Genomic DNA, 22,096 nt, shown 5'->3' on the forward strand with positions numbered 1-22,096 from the left:
CCACAGTCTCATTTGGCAACTTGAAAAGCATTCACTTTTTATGTGAGATTTTTTTTTTACTTGCCTGGCTTTTCACGCCTCTTGCCATTCAGAGAAGATAGAAGAAACCATAGGGAACACTTCTGTCCCTAGTGAAACTAGAATTGCAAGGCCCCAAGGAGGGAGATGAGGGATTGCTGGAAAAGTGTTTGTTGCCCCCTGTAAATTGATAAGTAGGGGTCCTCAGCCCCCTCATACCGCTGATCAGGCTGCTGGAACAGAAGTAAAGGACGTCGTAGCTCTTTGGAGAACATCGATCCCAGCATGCACTTACTCCACCCGAACTCTGGCCAATTCTGGAGAAATCTCACCTCCCCAGTGGTCACTGCAGCCCTCCTCCTTCTATAAGACTGGAAATGTGAAGTTGAAGGGAGCCAGGAGCCTGTGAAGAAAACTCAGTTCTCAAGTGAATTCTGACCGAGTCTTCAAGGAAATAATCTGTAGGCAGAGACCGATGTCTTGGGGAGCCATTGCTATCTGAGCTGCAGCCTCCAGTGAGACTCGCCTGGGACAAGATTCCATCCTGATCTTCTCTCTTCCAGGACAGCACATGCTTGCCCCACTCCTGGTGTGCATCCCAGACACTCTACGTGTCTACTTTGGCTCCTGGGCTGCATATGAATGTGTGAATGGCTCCTCAGGGAGACTTACTTCCAGTCTTTTCAAACTGGTTCCATGATGGCATCTTTCCTGTCACTTCCAGGGAAGACGGATGATTAGGGGGCTGGAGGAAACACACCACAAGAAGTTCAGGAACCCTCAGGAAAGACCAGAGCAAGAGGGTAAGGGGTAGGACATGCAGAACTGATCCAAGAGTTGACCCTGCTGGGGGATAGGGAAAAGTGTGGTTGGCACACGTCCATGTGCCCTGAACTAGCAATACCAAAGTAAGGACCCTGTGCAGGGGACTGATCTCTACTCAGCTCCACACCTGTCCCTGGAATGTGGGGCCCCCCAGCTCCTCCCCTGTTTGTTTGCTTTCCTTCTTCAGAGGGACCTTTGTGATCAGGTCCCCTCTTTGGCAGTTCTGAAACACCTGGCATGGTAGGAAGGGGGCCTTTGACGTCAGTAGGGAGATTGTCTACTCAGGTGTAGCTAATTTCCTCAATGTGAGGTTTTGTTTCTAAGCCTGGGTAGGCTGCCTCACACCCCATCAATGAGTGTATGATGTGTGTGTGTGCATGCATGTGTGTATGGGGGAAGGTACACAAACCTGGGATGGACTAGAGGCAGGGGAGTGATGCTTGACCCCTCATACCACAAAGCCAAACAAAACATGTTTAGATTGGACCCCCCTCCTCAAACTGGTCCAGCCCACCAGACCCCACAGCCCCATGGGATGGGGGAGGGTCACCTTTCCTAATATATAGACCTCAAGTCCTTTCTGGAGGCAGTGGTTAGGTCATGCCCTTCTTGCTCGGAGAGGATCCCGTGGTGAGTCCTCAGGACCCCTCTCAGCATAAGTGAGAAGGAAGAAAGGTCTGAAAATTTCCACAGAACCAGAAAGACAGTATCTAGTATCAGGCTGTGCAGAAATTTCTGTGGAGATGGCAATATGGTCCCCCAGTCTGTGCCCTGCGTGTATAGGGAATTAAGAGAGTTTATTGAGGTTGGAAGGCAAATTGGCCCCCTGAGGAGACAACACTTAGATGATGCTTTAAAGGCAAGTACTGGAGCGAATTTCTAATGAGAAGAGTAACTGAGGGAGGACAGGGAAGCTCCTACTACAGGATCTCTGGCTCTGGCCCTTTAAAAGAAACCTGCTGATCAAACCAGGTGGGGGAACCATGGTAGCCAGAGCCAGTCTTCCTCAGGGAGTGTAGAATCTTCTGTCAGGAAGGCCAGAGTGAGAACAAGCTGCAGAAAACATTTGCTTTTCCTCTCCCTCTTCCTCCATGATACCCTTTCTCAAATGGAAGACATGTGCCAGGCATAGGGTCAGGGAAGGCAAAGTGAACCTACCGCAAGAAGATGGGCAGGAGGGCTCCAGGAAGTGAAGGACTTTGGGATTAAAGATCAGTCCAACATCCGGAGTTGAGGACCAGAAACGCCACCTAATTGGAAAGAAGCTTCTTCCTACATCCCGATGGTCTAGATTCCTCCAGCCCTGTGGATTTCCTCCAGGAAGTCAAAAGGAACCCAGGTAAGAGGTCTTGCGGGGGAGACCTGAACCACAGAGCCCCCTCACGCCCCGCAGCCAACGGACCAGCTGACTTTTCAGAGGAAGAGGAAAAAAAAGAAAGGCTGATGTTTTTCTGTTTCCTCTGTTGCACTGTGGTTTCTAGGGAAGCTCATCCTAAAACAGGGAGCATTACTAAGAACTCCAAAGAGAATTTAGATTCTGGAAGCTTCTGGTTGGAAGAGCTCATCTTAAATATATACAGTTCTTAAATAGATACATTTTAATCTATCTTAATACGTTATATCTATCTATATCTCTATCATAATATCTAACCTTACATAGATACATCTTAAATAGATACAGTATCTTAAATAGACACAGTTCAAAGCCCTTATTGTGTAGATAAGGAAGCCATGGTTTGTCCAAGGACATGTCCAGGTGATAAAAGAGCCTGGACAGAAGTCCAGGGGTCCTAACTTATATCTCTGAGCTCTTCTTGCTCACATGGTGATGGAACCAACTTAATCCATCAGCCCTCAAATCCCCTTACCATGCTAGCTGCTTGCTGGGTGAGTCTTCACACTATTTGTCATCCTTTCCACAACTTTGTGACCCACAACTCTGACATCAGGATGGCTCCCAAGGCAGCATCACGTGGAGTTGACCTGTGGGAGGCTAATGCAGTGAATTTGAAAACTTTCTTCCTAGGGATCATTACCTGCTGCTTTCAAGGTGGAGGTACCTGGTCCAGGCATCTTTGCCTTTCCCCTCAGGTCCTGTACCCCTTCCTCAGACGTGCCAGTAGAACTAAACCATCTGAGCATCTACAAGCATCTTAACCTCCCAGCTTAACAACTTTTCTCTTTGGCGCCCCTCTCTTACACAGCCAGCTTAGATTACTGTAGACATATTCTGTGTAGCTACAGAGAGTGGATGTTTCAGGAACATTCCAGGATATTGAAGTTATCTGCTCAGAGAATGACCTCTTATGGCATGTGATCTCCTTGGACAACATGTGTGATATGTGATCTCATCCAAGACTGGCACCAAAGGATCTTTGGTGAACTTGCTGAGAAAAGGCTATCCTGTGGCCAGGCGTCTGCTGGAAAGATGCACCTTGGCCTTGATACACCGCTTCTGTCAAATGTGTACAGTAGCTACACCTTCCTTTAAGGCTAGAGGTTGGGAAAATTTCAAGTGTACTTTCAAGTGCTAACTCTAACTAATTAGTATTGGTTGAGCAGTGGGTTAAGAAGGAGTCTGAGGCTGTTTGGGAACTTACTGGGAGAGATGCTATCACTAAATAGCTATGTTTGCCATAGATAATGGAGAGGAAGGGGGCGGGGAAGAAGATGTAGGGAAAGGGAATATGGAAATATGCTACCAGAGAAGGAGCTGGTGTACAATGGCCCAGAACTTTCCTTGGCCTTTTATTGGGTGTCACAAATGTAATGATACACAAGTAGGTTTGGAGTGGGGTTTGGGGGAGGCAACTCTTTTGGGGGGAAGGGTGACAAATGGGTCTTGATAGTGGGTTCCAGATGCTCCATATGTTGGACATTGCAAGCGATGTATGGATGGCATCGAACCACCTGCAAGAGACAGTAACATCTGTTCAAAATCTGAGAAAGACAACTTACAGAAAGGATTTAAGCATGGGCCTGTCCAAGTAAAGAATGATTTTCAGTAAGATGGACTAGGTCAGTTTTCCTCTTCTGAACGATATCATACATGGTTTGGTTTGTTTAGTTCCTTTCAAAGAAAATGGACTAAGTTTCAAAAATTGTATTTGGCAGGTGGGACCCTCTACAAAATCTATTTTAACCCCTGGGATTTGAACAGTTGACAATTTCTGTATGTTTGACATCAGTAGAGGCAGGAGTACGATGGGACCCAATTCTCCAGGAGCCACATTTCTGAGCAGATACTGTGCCTCGTAACTGGGCGTTCTTTCTGTGAGTCAGTGGGAAGAAAGGCTGCTGGACCCCTGCCTTTAAAAACACAGGATGGTGGCAGTCCTCGACAGCACGGACCATGCCCCTGAAATGGCAGTAGGAAGCCACATGCGTTGGGCTGCTTAATAAGGCTCATCAGAGAAGGAGAGCCATGACTCCTACACCAGGCGGGCAGGCCAAGGAGTTCCTCAGCCATTAAGTCTACCCATGGGCTACCAAGGATAGAGCCTTTCTAACCATGGGCCACAGCACACGCCAAGCTGGACCCACAGAGCTCTCACTGGCCTTCTAAGGATCCAGGTGGGCCTGGAGGGCCCTGAGTCCATGGAAGCAGGCCCTCTGGCCGTAGACAACATGACCTGTTCACTGCACCATGCCACACACTGTTTTCCAGGTGTGCCATGATGTTAAGGGGAGAAAAGTTGAAGGAACCCAAGAAAGTAACTTATTATGAACAAAATTACTCTTGGACTGTAGAACACCCAGCCCCACCTCCAAAGTGCTTAGGGATTAGTGGCCACACAGAATGGACCTTGTAATATGTAGTTTCCATAGCCCATGGAGCGAGATCTCTGTCTTCAGTGGTCTGTTTTCTTCTGTCTCATTAACCGAGTTCTCCCAGCCACTCTTGCAGGATTCCTGGGTTTCTGGTTGGTTGGTCACAGATGGCCCGCATTGTATCACCATCTGTAAACTCCCTTTCTTTTATCCAAGTGCCACTGAAAATAATCAGCTCTTATCCTGGGAACTGCAAAACCCTACTCAACTCAGCCATTACTTTCATCAACCAATGAAAGGCTCTCACCTTTATGTCAATATTTATCAAGCATTTAACAATGACAATGAGATGTATTATTCTTAAAAATAGCTCAGACCCTGAAATAGCCAATGACTGTTCCTTATACCATTCAGAAACTAAAGTGTGTAGGATAATTATCCCTCATTAATTTATTCAGCAAATACTTCTGAGTGCCTACAGAATACCAGGCTTATGCTGGGTGCTGGGGAAGCCAAGATGATGGGGTATAACCCAGGCTGCCAAGGGCCTCACCGTCCTGTGAAGGTGACAGACAAGAACACGTAATTGACACTCGGCACGCTACGAGTCAGTGTAGGCAGTTGTGCACTGGGACAGCGAGTCCTCCTGCTTGCTGCGGAGGGCCATGTGCCATCCGAGGGCAGTGGCCTCACTGGAAAGGGATCTGACATGTGAGCCCTGCAAAATTATTTTCCAGAGCCTTTTGCAAGCATTGTGTCTCATCTTCATAACTGGATGAGGAAGAAATGGAGGGTATCCCTCCAAAATATCCACCATCGTTCAGTAGATCGAGTTTGCAAGGGCTGTCAAAGGGGATTGTGTATTTTCTTCTGAGAGCCGTGCCTGGCAGTGAAAACAGCCTGCGGGAATGAGTGACTCTGGTTCCTGGCCAGAGTTACTGCCGCTTTCTTTTTTCCCCACCACACCAGTGGAATATTTATTTCTAGAACATTTGACAGATATGTTCATGATAGTCTTGAAATCGCCTTTCTCCATTAGGAAAGTCCTGAGAATCTGTCCCAAAGGTAGCGGTAAACGGCTATCATCCTTGCTTTAAGTATTTTCAGAAACGGGAAATTTGTGAATTTATCTCGTGTTCTTGGTGGCACCTGTTCCCACTTTTCTTTCTCAACTCTTGGCCAGAACGTCGGGTGAGGCTGCTGTACCCCACTTCATTCATACCCAAGGGAGAGCTGGGACCAACCCCGTGTCAGACCCTCCTTGGTGCCACCTCCCCAAAGAAAGACCCAAAAAAGCATTCAAGGGAAAAAAAGATACTTTTTGCTTTTGCTTTTTGTGGCTGGGACATCGACCCAAGGAACACACAGTAATATGGGCCCTGCCCCCCCTTTCCTGGGCCCGGAGCAGGGAGCCCAATCTGGGATGCTAACAGTGATGGGCCAGAGCATGAAAGGGCAGCCAGGCCTCCTGCCACCATTTCTAGAGCTTCAAATCAGGTGTCAGAAGACCTGGGAGCAAGTCCCAGCTGTGCTGTGATTCCTAAGCCGTGTGACTCAGTTGATTTCTCAGGACACAGGAGGTAGACTGTGATCTTGTAGTTCTGTGCAATTCTCAGTCTAGGACGCTAACGTCAGAATATCGCTCTGCCCAGGGGTGACTGGGGCAGCTGACACTCGGCGTGTGAGGAACAAGAAGGGACAGGCCAGCAGAGGTGCCCTTCCAGCTGGCAGAAGAGCGCTTGGGACTGGCGTTCCCGCAGAATATCTCGCCGTGTCGGATGATGCGTGCCACCCCCTCAGTCCCTGTCCCCGGCACAAACCCATCTGCAGGATGTCTGCGGGCAGGCTTACGTTCCAGGTGTCTCTGAAGCTCGGGATGAGGGAGCTCCTCCAGCTGAGGGAGTTACGGCCCAGTGCCACCGCACAGGCAGGATCTAGGAAGCTTCAGAAAACATTCCGAGCCTCAGTTTTCCAGTTTGTGCAGGTAGCAATGCCCAAGTGTAATTCCCAACCACGGCTCCAGGCAGACCCTAGATCCTCGAGCTCCGGAGTACACCAGAGCCCCGAGCAGGAAGTGTTAAACCTGGTACCCGGGGGACCACCACGTACTCCAGCTGATCGACATGGGGTGGACATGGGATCGCGTGCTGCGGCGAACCCACCAAGGTGACTGGATACCGTCATTCTCAGGCTCTGCCTTGAGAAACCCTGTCCCGAGGGATGTGTGCCGTGCTCTCCCCACATGTGGAAATGTGAAATAATAAAGTCCAGCAGAGAACTTACTGTTGCTGATCACAGCCCCAGGAGGACCCTTACCTCCCATAGATGAGGGCTGCTCAAACTGTAACATGCCCTGGGGGAATCTGGTTGAAACACAAGCTCTGATTCGGTCGACCTGGCTGGAAACTGAGACTCTGCCTTGCTAACATGCTCCTAGATGAACCTGGTGTTCCCGTCCCCAGGGCCCCATCTTGAGTAGGAAGAACCTGGGTCAGCGGTTCTCAGCCCAAGGTGCATGTCTGAACCATCTTTCAAATACGATGGGCATTTAAAAACTTGAATCTTTTTAACTGGTCTGGGATAGGGTTCGGGCATCTTTTAACGCACCCAGTAGTTCTAACGTGCAACCAGCATCGAGGACCCCCAGCACACACACTTCCTGCCCCAAATGGAGGACAGGGCACAGGCTGACGCACAGGAACGGCGGCCAGCGAGGGTCCGCCATCCACACTGGCCAGGCCCCGCCGAGTAGGTCTTCAGGTAGTTCCCTGCTGGAGAAATAGGGCTTATCTTTCTCTTGACATGTGTACGTGTCTGTGACACAGTTTCTGGGGGGAAAAGAAGTGCAAGTTTTACCGGTGGCAGGGTGGGGGAATGGGGAAGCTGGAGGCTTGACACAGACACAAATGCGATTCCCACCTGCTGCTTCAGAGCCGCAGCTCCTGCCTTTCCGGCTCCTGCTTGTGACTCTTCCCCACTCTGCCTGCTTGACTCTCATCGGGTGCGCACCTGGGCAGGCACTAACCTGTCTTGCTTTGCCCCTGGCTAGGTGGTGGTAGGGAGCAGCCAGCCACAGCAAGCCCCAAGGCCCATGAGGGCTCCGAGGCCGGGCCCCCCAAGCCCAGGAGTGTGTTCCACATCGAGTGGTCATCCATTCGGAGGAGGAGCAAAGGTGGGTGCTGCCTTCCCTTCACTCCCAGGTCCTCAATTTACTCATCTCTAGAATGGGGACAGTAGCAGTACCTACAGTACCTACCTCCTAGGGCCCTAGAGAGAGCCACAAGGGCCAGGCTCATTCATATCACACCGAACCTCTTGACCATAGCCATGGCCTGGTTGTGGGGAGAGGGGGATGTGACGCTAGAACTGGGATAAGCAGCCAGTTCAGGAGGTCTCTAATTTGACTGCATATCAGAATCACCTGCGTCCCATCTTTGGAGGCACTAATCTAATTCATCTGGGGAGCAGCCTGGGTGGGCATAAGGGTTATTCCAAAGCTCCCCACGAGATTCTAATTTTTGCCAAACCACAAACTACTGGTCCACTTACAAGACTAGCGGTGAAATTTCTCGCCTACAGTGGTCAAGATGTCAAGGCCAAGGAAACAGCTACAGAGCCATGGAAGGGGGGGCTCCCACAGGCCATAAGGGAGCCAAAATGAGCAAGGGGAGAAGCCAGGGAGGAGTCGGGGGCAGAGGAGGGACGCACAAGGGGTCCTCCCCAATCAGAGGCAAAAGTAGCCACGTGAAGAGCCAGGGCAGAGGAGTAATCTCATTCTGCCCCTTAAGTCTCAGGGAGGGGAACCACCTCACCCAGAGTCACACAGCCTGCAAGGGACAAGGTGAGGAAGGACCCGTGAGAGTCCTTTTTACAACATCACGTGTGTCCCAGAAGGTGTGTCCCTGACATTCTTGCTCCAGCTCATTTAAACCTCCTCGTTTCTCACCAAAAGTGGCCAATCCAGAGAAACGGGCCTGGGGGTGTGGGAAAACATCATACAAGAGGAGAGGACATAGAGACATCTAAGGGACCCTCTGGCCCAGAGGTTTGTATTTGACAGAGGTCACTGGCAGGGCAAGAAGAAAATATGGCTTTCCTCAAAAGGTTAACAGTTTTTTAGAATGCCGATTCTAGAATCCCAGGCCTAAACTCCCAGTGGGATATGTGTGAGGGCACGACTGCTTGGGACACGGGGAGCTTCACACACAAGCAGTGGGTCCACTGGGACGCCACGCACACTGGCTTCAGACTCTAGGGGAATCTTTGCTCTACTCTTTCTTTCAAAGCTTCCAAAATTAATTTGTCCTGCATAGTGTAACTTCCCAACCACACAGGTATTTGCAGCCCCTGTCTCTTCAAAAATGGGAGCACAGTATCGTTGATGTGTCCTTCTAGTGCATCCGTTCCCTGAAAACTCTCCAGCGCAGTGGGAAGGCCCAATTCAGTCTAAAAATACCAGGTGTTCAGAGCTCAGCCTGCCATCCTTACACATGACCACAAGAGGGAACCAAAGCACCAAGACCAAAACCTCCAAGGGCCTTTTAGGATGCCTAAAACTCTACTAAAATTGGTCATCTTTAAAAATAAATTATCTGGTAATAATAAAAATATGTTTATGTCAACTTTACAAGAGTTTTCTAGAATTACAAGAACATGCTAAAATCTGTTTCAAGGCATGACGTGGACATCATTTAATCCAGCCAGCAGTTGCAGCTAAAATACCTGAAATTCCCAGATACACATCCAAAAAAAGAGACCAGAGCAGCCTGAGGTCATCCAGTTGGAGTCATAGTCAGAGTCAAACCCAGACCTTACATGGTTCAAGCAGCTTAATACTTTAGGAGAAAAACGTCCAAGTTTTCCTTTCTTTCTATACTTACAAGTTTGTTCAGGAAAGAACCCTAGATTTGGGGATCATGGCCAACGCACTGTTGCCTCATCTAAAACATACAGGGATTGAGCTAAATCAGAGGCTCCTAACTAAAGGTCAGTCAAGTCTCCCAATTCCCTAAATTCCTGTCAAATGTCCTGTTTACATGCAGACGTACCTTTTTTACCCAAATGGGTTCTTGACCAGTAAAAATCAAATGGGGCTTTCTGGCTGCAAGACACAGTAGCTCTGGGCTTCCTCGAGTGGACTAGGAAATGCGGAATACATCAACTCAGCTGCAAGAAATTTGCTGCCAGCGTAGAGTTGTCCTAATTGATGATGTGCTTCCTTTCAACTCCAGTGTTTGGAAAAGGCGACCACCAGGAGAGACAAACCAAAGACCCTTGTCCCTATCAGTACCGGAAGCCCACGGTTGAGCTGCTGGTGAGTCGCAAGTGGCCCAGTTCGGGCAGGGCCCCAAGCCATGGATCCTGCAGCAGGTTAGGGAGCGGATGTCTGGAAAAGCTGCCCTCTGATGCAGGCAAAGTTTTTTTGAATTCGTATATCCAGAAATATTGTTACCTGGGATAAAGGTGCCTATTTTTCATAGTCTACTTTATAGAATTTCATATTCCTTTGATTTGAATTAGTTATTATCTGTCTTCCCCTAAATCTCGTATTCAAGCATTTAGGAAACAAGCTGGTGCCAATTTTCAAACACAGAATCTTTACATGTTTAATTTTAGGGACAGTTAAATTTTGAAGACGAGACATGCTGGGGGGCGGGGAGCGGGCAATGATTTCTTCTGGAAAGAATGTGGTATAGAGGTAGTCATGGTTGAAAGAAAGAGCCTAAAGATCTGTGGTTAAATATCAGTTCTACTGTTCTACTGTTTGACCTTGACCTTGAAGTTCCACCCATGCCCCAGCCCTCATCCCCAGGATGAGGGTAAATACTGTGTCTGGTACTGCAGGGTTGTTGCCCATAGTCGATGCGGTAACATGTCAGACAAAACAAAAGGTCTTCCTGTCTATGGAAACACAGAGATGATTCACTAAATACCAAATGAAAACGTTAGCTCGGTCCCTGAGCAAGCACAGATGTGGCTTCTCGGCGTGGGAAGCACAGGATGTGGGCGCTCCTTGTCTTGCCCCCCGACAGGATCTGGACACCATGGAGGACAGCGCTGAGATAAAGGTGGAAGCGAACACGTCCAAGGCCTCCTGGATTCAGAGCCACGTGGCGGCCAGTGGGAAGAGGGTCAGCAGAGCCCTCAGTTATATCACAGGGGAGATGAAGGAGTGCGGCGAGGGGCTTAAAGGTAAAGGTCCTGCGAGCGAAGCCCTTGACCCTGCTCTTAGAGTGTCACTTCCCAAGTGGGACCATCCCCCCAAGCACCCGGTCCTGGGTAGATCACACGGAGGGAAGGACCGTGTCTATGGTCTTTCAGAAGGGATGAGAGTGTTGTCGTCACGACAGACACGCAGACTCTTGGGACGTGAGGACGTGTCAGTGTGCGAGCCCTCATTTCCGAACCAAGCGGCCGTGCTCTCACACATACCCCACTGGGAGTTCAGGCCTGGGATTCTAGCATCCGCATTCTTAAAAAAAAAAAAAAAAAAAAAAAAAAAAGCCCGCCCAATGGATGACTCTCAGGAGGACTAAGTCCTCTCTCTCACCATCCTCCCAGAGCCCAGGCCACGGGTTAGACACCCTCTGTGCAGCAAGAGCATTTTCTGATGGTCTTCTTGAAAATTCTCGCGGGGGATGGCTAGCTCAGGATACCTTATACCCCCCTCCTTGAAAAACCAACATAAAGACTGCAACCATCTGGCGATGGGTCTGAAGAGTTTTCTGGGCCTCACATGCCCTCTTGGGTTCTCGGTTTACCCCCCTGTGTGGCAGGGGACGGGAGGGCGTGGCGCCCTGCGAACCCACTTCAGAAGCGAAACTTCCCGCGCCCCCCAGCCACCCACCCAGGTCCCGCGCGGGCCCGGCGCACCCCAACATTGACTCCCTGCCCTGGCTGCATTTCAGACAAATCCCCAGTGTTCCAGTTCCTCGACTGGGTCCTCCGGGGCACGTCCCAGGTGATGTTTGTGAACAACCCCCTCAGCGGCATCCTCATCGTGCTCGGCCTCTTCGTCCAGAACCCCTGGTGGGCCATCTCGGGCTGCTTGGGCACGGTTGTGTCTACTTTGACAGCCCTCATCCTGAGCCAGGACAGGTAAGTTCCAGGACACCCAGGGTCCAGGAATGAGGTCAGAGGTCACTTCCTGCGGGGACCCCGTACCACCTTCCCATCCCCTCGCTGCTGTCCTCCGAGCTCAGAAACTCCTCAGACTACGGACTCTCATAACTGACAAAAGTCACTCCCTCATTACTTGGTAACAGCTCCACATCGCCCAGGGGGGCCTGAAGGGCTGATGTCATCCCTTCCCATTTCCAGTGGGGCCATCCGTGGAAAGGTGTGTGCAGACAAGCCTCAGTGGGGAACAATCTGGGTCAGAAGGGAAGTCAAGGAGGCAGTACCCCTCCAGAGGCCCTGGGAAGACCCCATTCCACCAGCCCTCCTCTGTCCCCCCAGGTCCGCCATCATGGCAGGACTCCATGGCTACAACGGGGTGCTGGTGGGACTGTTGATGGCCGTGTTCTCAGACAAAGGCAACTATTATTGGTGGCTTCTGCTCCCCGTCATCGTGATGTCCATGTCATGGTAAGTTTGCTCCTGGGGCTGCCAACCTTTTCACTCCAGTTCCCTGTCTGTCCAAGCTCAACTCTTAGGGGGCATTGACTTAGCTGGCATATCAGAAATACCCACTGGAAATAACGAATCATGTCATACAGTGACAGCAGTGTGCTAGGTGATCTGCGGACAATATCTCCATACCCACCATCCTTCACTCTGCTTTTTGTAAGATGTGAAAGGGTTTCTGGTCCTACTCAGCCAGAGCACAGAGAAAGGAAGCAGGGCCCATATGTAGGTGAAGAGCCATACCACAGCCTTCTGTCAGTGTCTAGAAAACTTCTTATTCCTTCTGCTGCCCCCTACCCAGCTTTCCCCCATCCTCGGGTCCCCCTGACCTGCCCAGGACAACCTCCTATGTAGACTGAAGGAGCACTGGGCAAAACCCGCAGAGGGCCAGGGCTCGGCTCCCCTTCACCTCCAGAAATCAGCCACGGGCGCTCTGGTCAGGAGGCTTGGTGCTCTCAGCTGCTCTGCAAACATTAATTGACAGAAGGAAGGAAGGACTATGGTTCCACTCCCTGTCACTCCCTCTCTCCCCTCATGCCTGAGCATGGAGCTGTAGTACTTTTCAAGGAGCTTCTGTGGCTCTCTGCCTTAGGTCTTCCTCCAGAAAGCCCCAGAAAGCCCTCTTTCTGAAGCTGAGCCTGTCCACCCTATCAGCACACCAGGCCCAGGGAGGAGGCCAGGGAAGACGTGCGCAGGGCGAGCCGGGCTCCGAGAACGTACCTGGCAGGCTGCTTTTCCTGGGGAAAGTGCTCCTGCTGGGCCTAGCGTCAGAGCCAGAGTTTCCTGAACAGTCTCCTGTGCTTCTGCCACAGCCCCATCCTCTCCAGTGCCCTGGGCACCGTCTTCAGCAAGTGGGACCTCCCAGTCTTCACGCTGCCCTTCAACATTGCCGTGACCCTGTACCTGGCGGCCACCGGCCACTACAACCTCTTCTTCCCCACAACGCTGCTGCAGCCTGCGTCCTCCACGCCCAACATCACCTGGTCAGAGGTCCAAGTGCCCTTGGTAGGTGTCGGGGAAGGCAGAAGGGCAGCATCTGTCCAAAGGCGACATTCAAGTGGCCTTTATGGGTCCTGTGTGTAAATAATAGCTCACACTTACTGATTCTATTGTATGTAACACTGGCCCACTACATGTCTGCCAAGATAATTAATAAGACACGTTTTCGTTGAGGTTCTCCTTGCTTTCCATTATTCTAGACTACTCCCCACCCGGGTTGGGGTCTTGCTCTGAAATTTTTCTTTTTTTAAGATCTTATTTATTTGTCAGAGAGAGAGAGAGCACAAGCAGGGGAAGCAGCAGGCAGAGCAGGCAGAGGGAGGAGCAGGCTCCTAGCTGAGCAAGGAGCCCAATGCAGGACTCCATCCCAGGACCCTGGAATCATGACCTGAGCTGAAGGTTTAACCACTGAACCACCCAGGCATCCCTAGAACTTTCTTACTGTCATTTAACCACAAAGCCATATGGGCTTGTTGAAAGAACTTTCAGGAATAACAATGCATCATTTCTTAAAGCATTTCATAGTAGATGACAGCATGGTAGAAAGGCCCCGTGTTTGCACTAAGAAAAATTATTTAGGAAAAGAATCGCATTGGCCTCATCCTTGTTGATTTGTGTGTGTGTGTGTGTGTGTGTGTGGATCTTCATGAACCAGAGGTGAGAAAAGGTTGGCAATTCACTCACTAGGCTCCCGTTTCTTGGCATTTACCCTGTTGATCAGTTTTAAAGGCACAATCGCTTTAACTAGCTATGGGGCCATGGTGCTAGAGAAGGCAAGGTGAACACATTATACATTCTTCATGCCACATTTTCAATGAAAAACATATCCAGAAATTTTGTAGAGATGAAAAACAATTAGGGAATCTTGTACGAATACTTTAGAACCCCAAAGTTCCAGGAAAGAAAAATTCGATCTTTGGTGGTTGTCTTTTAAGAAGTAATTCTCTAGCCAATTAAATGGACTATGATAATGACTAATATGTTTTATCTTTTTGATCACTCATGAGAGCCTTGAGTGTTAAGAAGTCAAGTTAATGTCGGAAAGAGGGTCTGAAACTCCCAGCAGGGTCGAAGCCCCGTGAGTTCCTCTGCTTTCTGACCCCCAAGAGCTCCCTGGACGGTGTCACCAGTGGGGTCTACACCTCCCGGCACCACTGGCTCTGTATTGAACTGTCCCACCTGCCGTCCACACCCACATGGTAATGCCAGAGCCCCCACCTCTGTTCCTGGGGTCACAAAAGATTGAGTCTGGAGGCCCCCTAGGCCGACCGCAGGCTCCTGCAGTGTCTTCCTATCTCTGCACACCTCCAGGGGCAGCATCTCCCCAGCAGGCAATGGGCTGAGAGAAAAGCTGCCTCCTTGGAATATATCGGCTCCCTGGCCCAGGACTCTGCTTCTTCTCAGCTCCCAGCCCAAGGGGCGAGACAAACCCCAGTGTGCCCTGCAAGGAGACCCCTCCCCTATGCGCCCTCCGAACTCAAGGGCCTTTGGCCAACCTTCCAAACCATGGGACCCAGCCCCAGTTGCTGGGGAAGGCTGCGTGCCCAGGACCCATTTCTCGAACCGGAGAGCACACGTGCAAGCGCCCGCAGGCCGTGGACCCTGCCTCAGCCAGCGCCTCACCTCCCCAGACAGGCCCCGCTCCCCTGAGCTACGTGGAGGCCTCACACAGCCGGGTGCTCATCTGTCGGCCACCATTGCATTGGCTTATCCACCAGAAGAGCAGAGACCACAATACCACCCCCTCGGGGACTCTCCTGTGCATCCAGCTGCTCACCCAGACCGGACTCACGTGACCACAGCCCAGACACCTTATTCTCAGAAACACAAACAACCATTTTTTCATAGCATATTCAGCCTTCTAGTCATAATTTGGGGGTGTTTTTTTTTTAAGTTACAAGAGAGTTTTTAAACACCAACTTTGATCAGACATCTCTTAATTTTGTAATGGGTAAGACCCTCATTTGAAGTTTCTAGTTTCTCTTCACTGGGGCTTCAGTATCTTACACTCAGGTTCTAAATATTGTAAGTTTCCTCAGTAAAGGAAACTTGACATCCTAAACTCCTATTGTTCTAAGAACTCAAGATTAGAAGAGAAAAGCTTGTTCCTTTTAGAGCTCATCTATCTGGATACAAATATCTTGGAAATCTGTTGCAAACCATCGGTGTAGAGGATTTGGCACAAATCTTTTCCAGCCAAGGTTCCAGCTGTCTCTGGTCTCACTCTATAACCACACGTGGCCTTTGTCCCTGCAGCTTCTGAGAGCCATCCCTGTAGGCATCGGCCAGGTCTACGGCTGCGACAACCCCTGGACCGGAGGCATCTTCCTCATAGCACTGTTCATCTCGTCCCCTCTCATTTGCTTGCACGCTGCCATCGGCTCCACCGTGGGGATGTTAGCAGGTCAGTGTCATCACTTCCCCCTTACTAAAGCCATAAGTTGTTAATATCTGGAGTCAGCTCCAAGGCAATGGTAACAGGCTTCAATACCCGTCTCCTCCCACCGCCCCACGCTGATTCCTGCCAACTTTTGCTCCTTTCATTTATCCTGTTTCCCCACTTCGGGTGCCAGTGCCCTCATACTTCTCTGAGCAAAAGCCGTCCTCCAGCGAACAGAGAACAGAGAACAGAAAGTCTTTGGTGGTTAGCCATTTACACCTTAGTATAAATTTAAAGCCTAAGAGAAGTTCATCAATTCCAGGCATGTTTGTGTTTTACGTCTTATCTTGATGGATGATACTCCAGTAGAGACCATTAAGATATCAGTGAAGGAAAAGCCCTCTTTCCTGTCAGGGGAAGAACTTCTCTGGATCACTTAGAAGCACTGCAGAGAGTCCTTGTTCCGAAAGCTCTCTTGTACCCGTAACAGCTTCACCCCTACCACTCATGTGGCCCGATGGCCGTTTGTTCCTTTTAGTTATTTTTTTCACTGAATAAGATCTTTTCTACAAATGCCTAAGAGAATGGCTGGTCCCGGCTTTGAGCTCTGTGTGGTTTTCAGGGCCAGCAGGTGAGCCCCATGAGATGCACCCCCCAAACTCAACACCATGCCTGTCTTCTCTCATAGCCCTCACTATAGCAACGCCCTTGGACTCCATCTACTTTGGCCTGTGCGGCTTCAACAGCACGCTGGCCTGCATCGCCATAGGAGGCATGTTCTACGTCCTGACCTGGCAGACGCATGTCCTGGCCATCGCCTGTGGTAGGGACCGCCACCACACCCCTCTGCACCTTGCATGCCCCCTGTGCCTGTCCCTGCAGGGAAAGCTGCCCTGAAAATTCTGTGGATCCTCCAAAGATAAATGGGAGGATTGTTTGCTTGGTAAAAGGGTTTTATCTAAAACTGTTTTTGAATGGTTGCTTAATGATTCACCCAATAAAAATTATTTTCATGGAACACAAAGGGCTCAGCCAGTATAAAGACCGAATTTTGAGATGGTGGTTGTTTGGTTGCTGTCCGTGGGCTATCTTTGTGATTGCTGCTCTCCTGGCTGGTGATTGAAGCTAAAGGATGAGCAACAATTCCACAGATTAATCTTTATATATAGAATTAGGCGATTTACATCAGTTATGGTAATTAACCTTAAGCACCCAAACACTGATCATAGGATCTTCAAATAATGCTTATGTTGTAGGAATGCTGAAGGGTAGGGGTACTCAGTGACTCTCTAATAAAGGTTTGCTGTTGTTAATATCCTAGGGATGACTAGGATGTTTTCAGTTGAGAAACAGGCTTTAGAAGCAAAGCCCGATTCCACTGGCGCATTTTCACCTCTTACCAGCACCTGGCTCTTCCCAGCAGCCCAGCCTGGCCATGCCTTCTGCAGGCAGAGTCCGGGAGACGCGGCAGCGGGCCTCCATGGTCTTCCTCATGCTTTCAGGGTGCTGCTCCTCCCTGGAAACCCCTATTCTGTTAATAACTTGTGATGAAATATTCCAGCAGGGAGTTCTGAGATCCTCATGCCTTGGCCATTTAGTAAAATTTTCATGTATGGTTTATGCTGCTAAATGTTCCTTTGCTAGAATGCAAGGTGGTGGGACCCAAGAGAACCATAACGGCTCCGTTCTGGTCCCTTCCTAACAAAGTTCATCTGCCGTCTTCGCTGTGCTGGCATTTGCCTGGAATTGAACACATTTCAAAGCTGTCAAGTCACAGAATCCTAACTCAAGTTTGATTTTATGCAGAGAGATAGCATTTATGACCTCCATGTCTTGGGGGGATGTGTGGGCTGATCTTGAGACACTGCTAGTCACTGGCCTGTTTCTTGGTTCTCTTCGCAGCACTGTTCGCAGCCTACCTGGGTGCCGCCCTCGCCAACGTGCTGTCTGTGGTGAGTTGGCGCGGCCTGAGAACGTGCCACAGTACTCCCCGAAGCCAGTGCGAGACCCTCTCCGGGAAGCCTTCCCCAGCTCTGCCCTCTCGTTTCAGATCACATGGCCTGCCCCGGCACCTGCCAGACAGAAGGAGCTGGGTCTCAAAAGTTTAAATGTCCACTGTTGGTCCAGTCAGATTAGCTTTGGGCCAGGGGAGCTTCTTACAGAAGGACAATTGGATGAGCATTATCTCTTAAATTGAATTCTTTCTGTGGCCTCATCCTCTAGATCTAGTTTTAAATCTTTATTATTTAATTTGTGTGTGTGTGTATAGATCAACTGCCTGACTAGCTTGTGGGCCAGTGTACGTCTTTGTTCTCCCTTGGCAACTCAGTGCTGAGGGGGTCGTGATGGTAGCCTTCAGGGAAGACACAGCCAAGACCCAGCCTTACCTTACAGAAGCCAGAGCTGGGGGCTATGAGCATGTGCAGCCGTCCAAGAAGCCCCTGTTTGTCTGAGGCCTGGTGTGCGGTGATGTCAGACTCGGGAGGAGCTGCCTGGCCAGGCCCAGCCCCCATATACCCTGGGTTAGGGCCCACAGCCTGGGGCAGAGGGCTCAGGGTTCAGCCCGCAGTCAATGCTGCCCCCTTTTGGATAAGGGTTCAAAGGCACATCTTATAGAAACAACCAGAAAAAGTCCCAGTAGTCCTGAAAGTGGGGATGACAGTGGGCATTCGAGCCACACCTGTCTGAATCCCTTCTTCACCCTCAGTGAAATCGGACAGGTTGAACTTAGCCTAGGAAGGAATTTTCTAAGCAAGAAAACTGGCCTTCTCTGATACCATCCAATGTCCCCTGGTGGACTAAATCCTCCTCTGGGCCCCAGCGAGTTGTGTCCGCACCTCTCCTGCCACACTGGGCACACAGTCGTGTGACGGGCGCGGTACCCGTTCTCTGTCTTCCACCTCCTGCCAGCGTGCTCCTTCCGAGCCGAGGCCAGTCATGTTCTCATCTTCATCTTTAACAGCTACTGCGCTCCCAGCACAGAACAGTGCTTGGGAAATGCTGAATGAACGAAGCTCTGAGGGTGCCAGCAACCACCGTGGGGAGCATGAGAGCTGGGGCTGAACAGTGCACGCACGGGTAACACGCACGTGGAGCACAGGCTCCGCGGCTCTGGGCGCCCCCGGTTCTCACGTCCTCTGCGCGCCCGTCCTTACACCTGAGTGTCTGGACAGTGCCTGGGTGTCACGTGCCCTCCTTGGGCAAGGTCGTAAAGGGATGTCACACACGGGGCTGTTGTTCCCAATCGCGGGCACTTACAGGATGGCTGGCCCTTTCTTCTGTGTGGTGCAGAGACGTTAGAAGTTAGAACGCTCAATTCAGGCTTTTTTTTTTAATCGAGGTTACTTTCCGTGTGCCTATGATGTTTAAGCCACTGTGCCGATGGCTCTCCAGGATATGAAAAAGGGCAGGCTATGTACTCACTCTGAAGGGCTTTCTAATCTCCTTGAGGACCGGGATATAAAAATGCTGAGTGACATTTCTGAGCCCCTTCCAGCCCTCCACAGACGGGAGCACTTAGGAGCTCCGTTCCTCTGCTTTCTCACTGGCACGCGTATGCACGGCCTGTCTTCCCAGTGCCACCCTCTGCTCGATGGTCACGGCCACGTGCTGAGGGCTATTCATGGGGTCCCTTTAGTAGGCACGAGGTACCAACTCTCTGAATAGATATGGTTATCCCTACTTGACTTGAGGAAATAGGTCTCAGATGACTGAAATGCCTTTAACAAGGTGGTTGGAGCTGAGACGTAGATCTGGGCCTGTGGGACTCTAGACCTTCATCCTTTCCCACTGTGGGGCTTCAGGGGGTGTCTCCCAAAGCACACTGTGTAGTGTGAGCAGGGCTTTGGGGACACTCATTGGGTGGAATTCATTATGCTTGAGTGTTCTTAGGCCACAGTTCTGGCTGCCATTGTTCTTCCCCAGGTCCCATCCAGGAGCGCCATCTTTGAACACACACATTGTAGGCACGTGGTATTATCTGAGGTCTTTACTGCTTATAATGAAGTGAGGTTGGAGGTCGGGGGGACATGATTTGTTCTGCCTCATAGTTGAGTCTGCAGGCTCCTTGTCAGCAAGCTCTCCACTCAAGTGATCTCAAGGAAGATTAGGGAAGCATAGCAAAAATGTTCAGGGCATCTGAGGAATAAAAAATAAGTCAACACCACAAGAAGGGGAACTGGGAATGGGAGAGCCCTTGAGAAGAGAGGTGGCTGCCCTCCACCTCCAGCCCCTGGGACAAGGACATCACGTCTCTGCCTTTTTACAAATGTCTATTCTATCTCCCTGTGTCCCTCTGCAGTGCACACAGTCCCCAGTGGCCACCCAGCACTGGTTGGTTCTCCAGTCTTTTCAGATCAAGAGCTCAGACTGTCTTAGTTCAAATTCTCAAAAAAGGATCCAATGCCCAGGCCATCTGCCTGTGGAAGCTGCATTTGGGTCAAGTGACTTGTTCTAGTCCAATCAGCTGTGACCAAAGAGAAAAAGATCATGAACTACAAAATGGCTGCCAAAGCCGCTCCTTCAATGGGGCCATGAGAGAAGGCAGACAATGGCCATATTCCTAGAGTTGGAGGAATAGCCTGGCCAGACAGCCTAAGACAAAACAGGATTTCTACATAAAGCCATATCGTAAAAGGGTTCCAGTGGCTGCATTCTGAAGAATGCTTGTCCACCTGTTGCAATCAGGCAGAGGGCACTAACATGTGTTTACATTGGCCAAGAATTAAGTATTCTTCTATCAATGCCCACGAAGCCTCCTGTCCTGTACCCAGGGCTGTAGGGGGTTGGTAAAGGCTGATGAAACAGACACAAGCATGTGATATAACCAGGCTTCTCTTGTGTGTCCCCCCACCCCTTGCTCAGTTTGGACTGCCGCCATGCACCTGGCCCTTCTGCCTCTCTGCGCTCACCTTCCTGCTGCTGACGACCAACAACCCGGCCATCTACAAGCTTCCACTCAGCAAAGTCACCTACCCAGAGGCCAACCGCATCTACTACCTATCCCAGGAGAAAAACAGAAGAGCATCAACCATAACAAAGTACCAGGCCTATGATATCTCCTAGGCTGCCTTTTCCAAAACATGAGAAAAACAGAAGAGCATCAACCATAACAAAGTACCAGGCCTATGATATCTCCTAGGCTGCCTTTTCCAAAACATGTCACTGTATATTCAGCCCTCAGCAGGTTGTCCGGGTCCCCAGGCTGAAGGCCATGCAACCTACCCTTCTGTCTGTTCTGTGATTTTCCCCTCAAGCAAGCCTACACCCTCTTTGTTCCCCCACATAGAGATATATGTGTATAGCCACCATTTAGGGACCTCTCGGATCTAAGATGTACAATACTTATCAAAGATACAGTTAGTTTAGACTTCATACTCATAGCTCACTCCAGAATAGCCCTCTTTGACGGGACTTGCCCTCTTCTGCTAAATAAGTCACATCCCAAAAGAGAACTCATCAAGAAGGAGACAGAGATTGATAGCATGGGCCTCCAACTCAGGCATGTCATGAAGCCATGCATGGTACCAGGGAACATGCATCAGCCTGGAAGGTGATGGGATGGTTCTGCCTCAGGTCTGCCTCTAGTGAGCTCCCACCATCTTGAGTGAGCACATCCCTGCTCTCAGCCTTGACTTCCTAGTTTCAGGACAGGGAGGGACCATAGCTCCCACCCCAGTAGTGCTGACTCTTCTCTCTCTCCCATAAACTGGCAAAACCAGCATGACCATCAAGTTATTACTGTCAGTAATAGATGGAGGGCTTACCTGGAGAAGAGGCAAACAAATGTTCATGTTCTGAGATTTGTTCCTGAGTCACAAGAAGATATTCTCCAGACTTGATGTTAGGAAATTTAATTCACTGGAAATGCCGACGTGCCTTCCTTTGCATAGTAGAAATGTTTCTGGAAATGTCGTAAGAGGAAACTTGATCTTTTTCAACATTCAAATCATGTTTTAAACAAATGTATCTTCTTTTGTAGTATTCACAGCATTCTCGTATTAAACAGTTAAGTTCGCAAGATGGTACCGGGATTTCTTAAAATGGGGCTCACCTACCGTGTTCACATATCACCCATTTGAGGTGTTTTTCATGGTCAAAGCAAGTGTCTGACAAAAGGTGAGGATAGGTTGCAAATCATCAGAAGAGGGTCTGATTCGCTTACAAAGGGAATTATACAGAAATGACGGTCATTGTTTTTTGTTTGAGTAAAAGGACGGGTTATTAACAACACACCTTACTTTTCAGGGAATAATAGCCTTTTAGTTTTGCATCTCCAAATTACAAATGCAGCCCCTCTTGAATGGCCAGTAACTCCTGTTACTTAGTTACTCTGGTTACAGATTTGAGCTCCTAACCCACAGGACCCCTCTGTGGGAAGCCACGTGGCTCAGCCCTCCCACCCCTCCTCCACAGGACAGGAATAAACCTCCCCCAGCTCCTCAGTGGGACACGCTCCCCCCATCTTACACTATCTAT

General features: G+C 50.0%; 1 protein-coding gene across 2 annotated transcripts in view; it reads left to right on the forward strand.

Moving 5' to 3' along the window:
- SLC14A2 (solute carrier family 14 member 2) overlaps positions 1-21,617 on the forward strand; it is a 58,618-nt gene extending 37,001 nt beyond the window's left edge. Inside the window, exons 1-12 of one of the 2 annotated variants that reach the window (XM_046026064.1) lie at positions 2,108-2,182; positions 7,664-7,786; positions 9,846-9,928; positions 10,647-10,806; positions 11,523-11,712; positions 12,073-12,201; positions 13,053-13,245; positions 15,496-15,643; positions 16,308-16,442; positions 17,522-17,571; positions 20,483-20,700; positions 20,777-21,617. In XM_046026064.1, the coding sequence (XP_045882020.1) occupies positions 10,659-10,806; positions 11,523-11,712; positions 12,073-12,201; positions 13,053-13,245; positions 15,496-15,643; positions 16,308-16,442; positions 17,522-17,571; positions 20,483-20,683 (1,194 nt within the window). In that variant the 5' untranslated portion in view covers positions 2,108-2,182; positions 7,664-7,786; positions 9,846-9,928; positions 10,647-10,658 and the 3' untranslated portion in view covers positions 20,684-20,700; positions 20,777-21,617. Of the gene's footprint in view, positions 1-2,107; positions 2,183-7,663; positions 7,787-9,845; positions 9,929-10,646; positions 10,807-11,522; positions 11,713-12,072; positions 12,202-13,052; positions 13,246-15,495; positions 15,644-16,307; positions 16,443-17,521; positions 17,572-20,482; positions 20,701-20,776 lie in introns of those variants that run through there. The other variant, XM_046026063.1, reaches the window with a different exon arrangement.
- Positions 21,618-22,096: the final 479 nt, after the last annotated feature.

This window comes from Meles meles, chromosome 12, assembly GCF_922984935.1.
Source record: "Meles meles chromosome 12, mMelMel3.1 paternal haplotype, whole genome shotgun sequence".
Lineage (NCBI taxonomy): Eukaryota > Metazoa > Chordata > Mammalia > Carnivora > Mustelidae > Meles > Meles meles.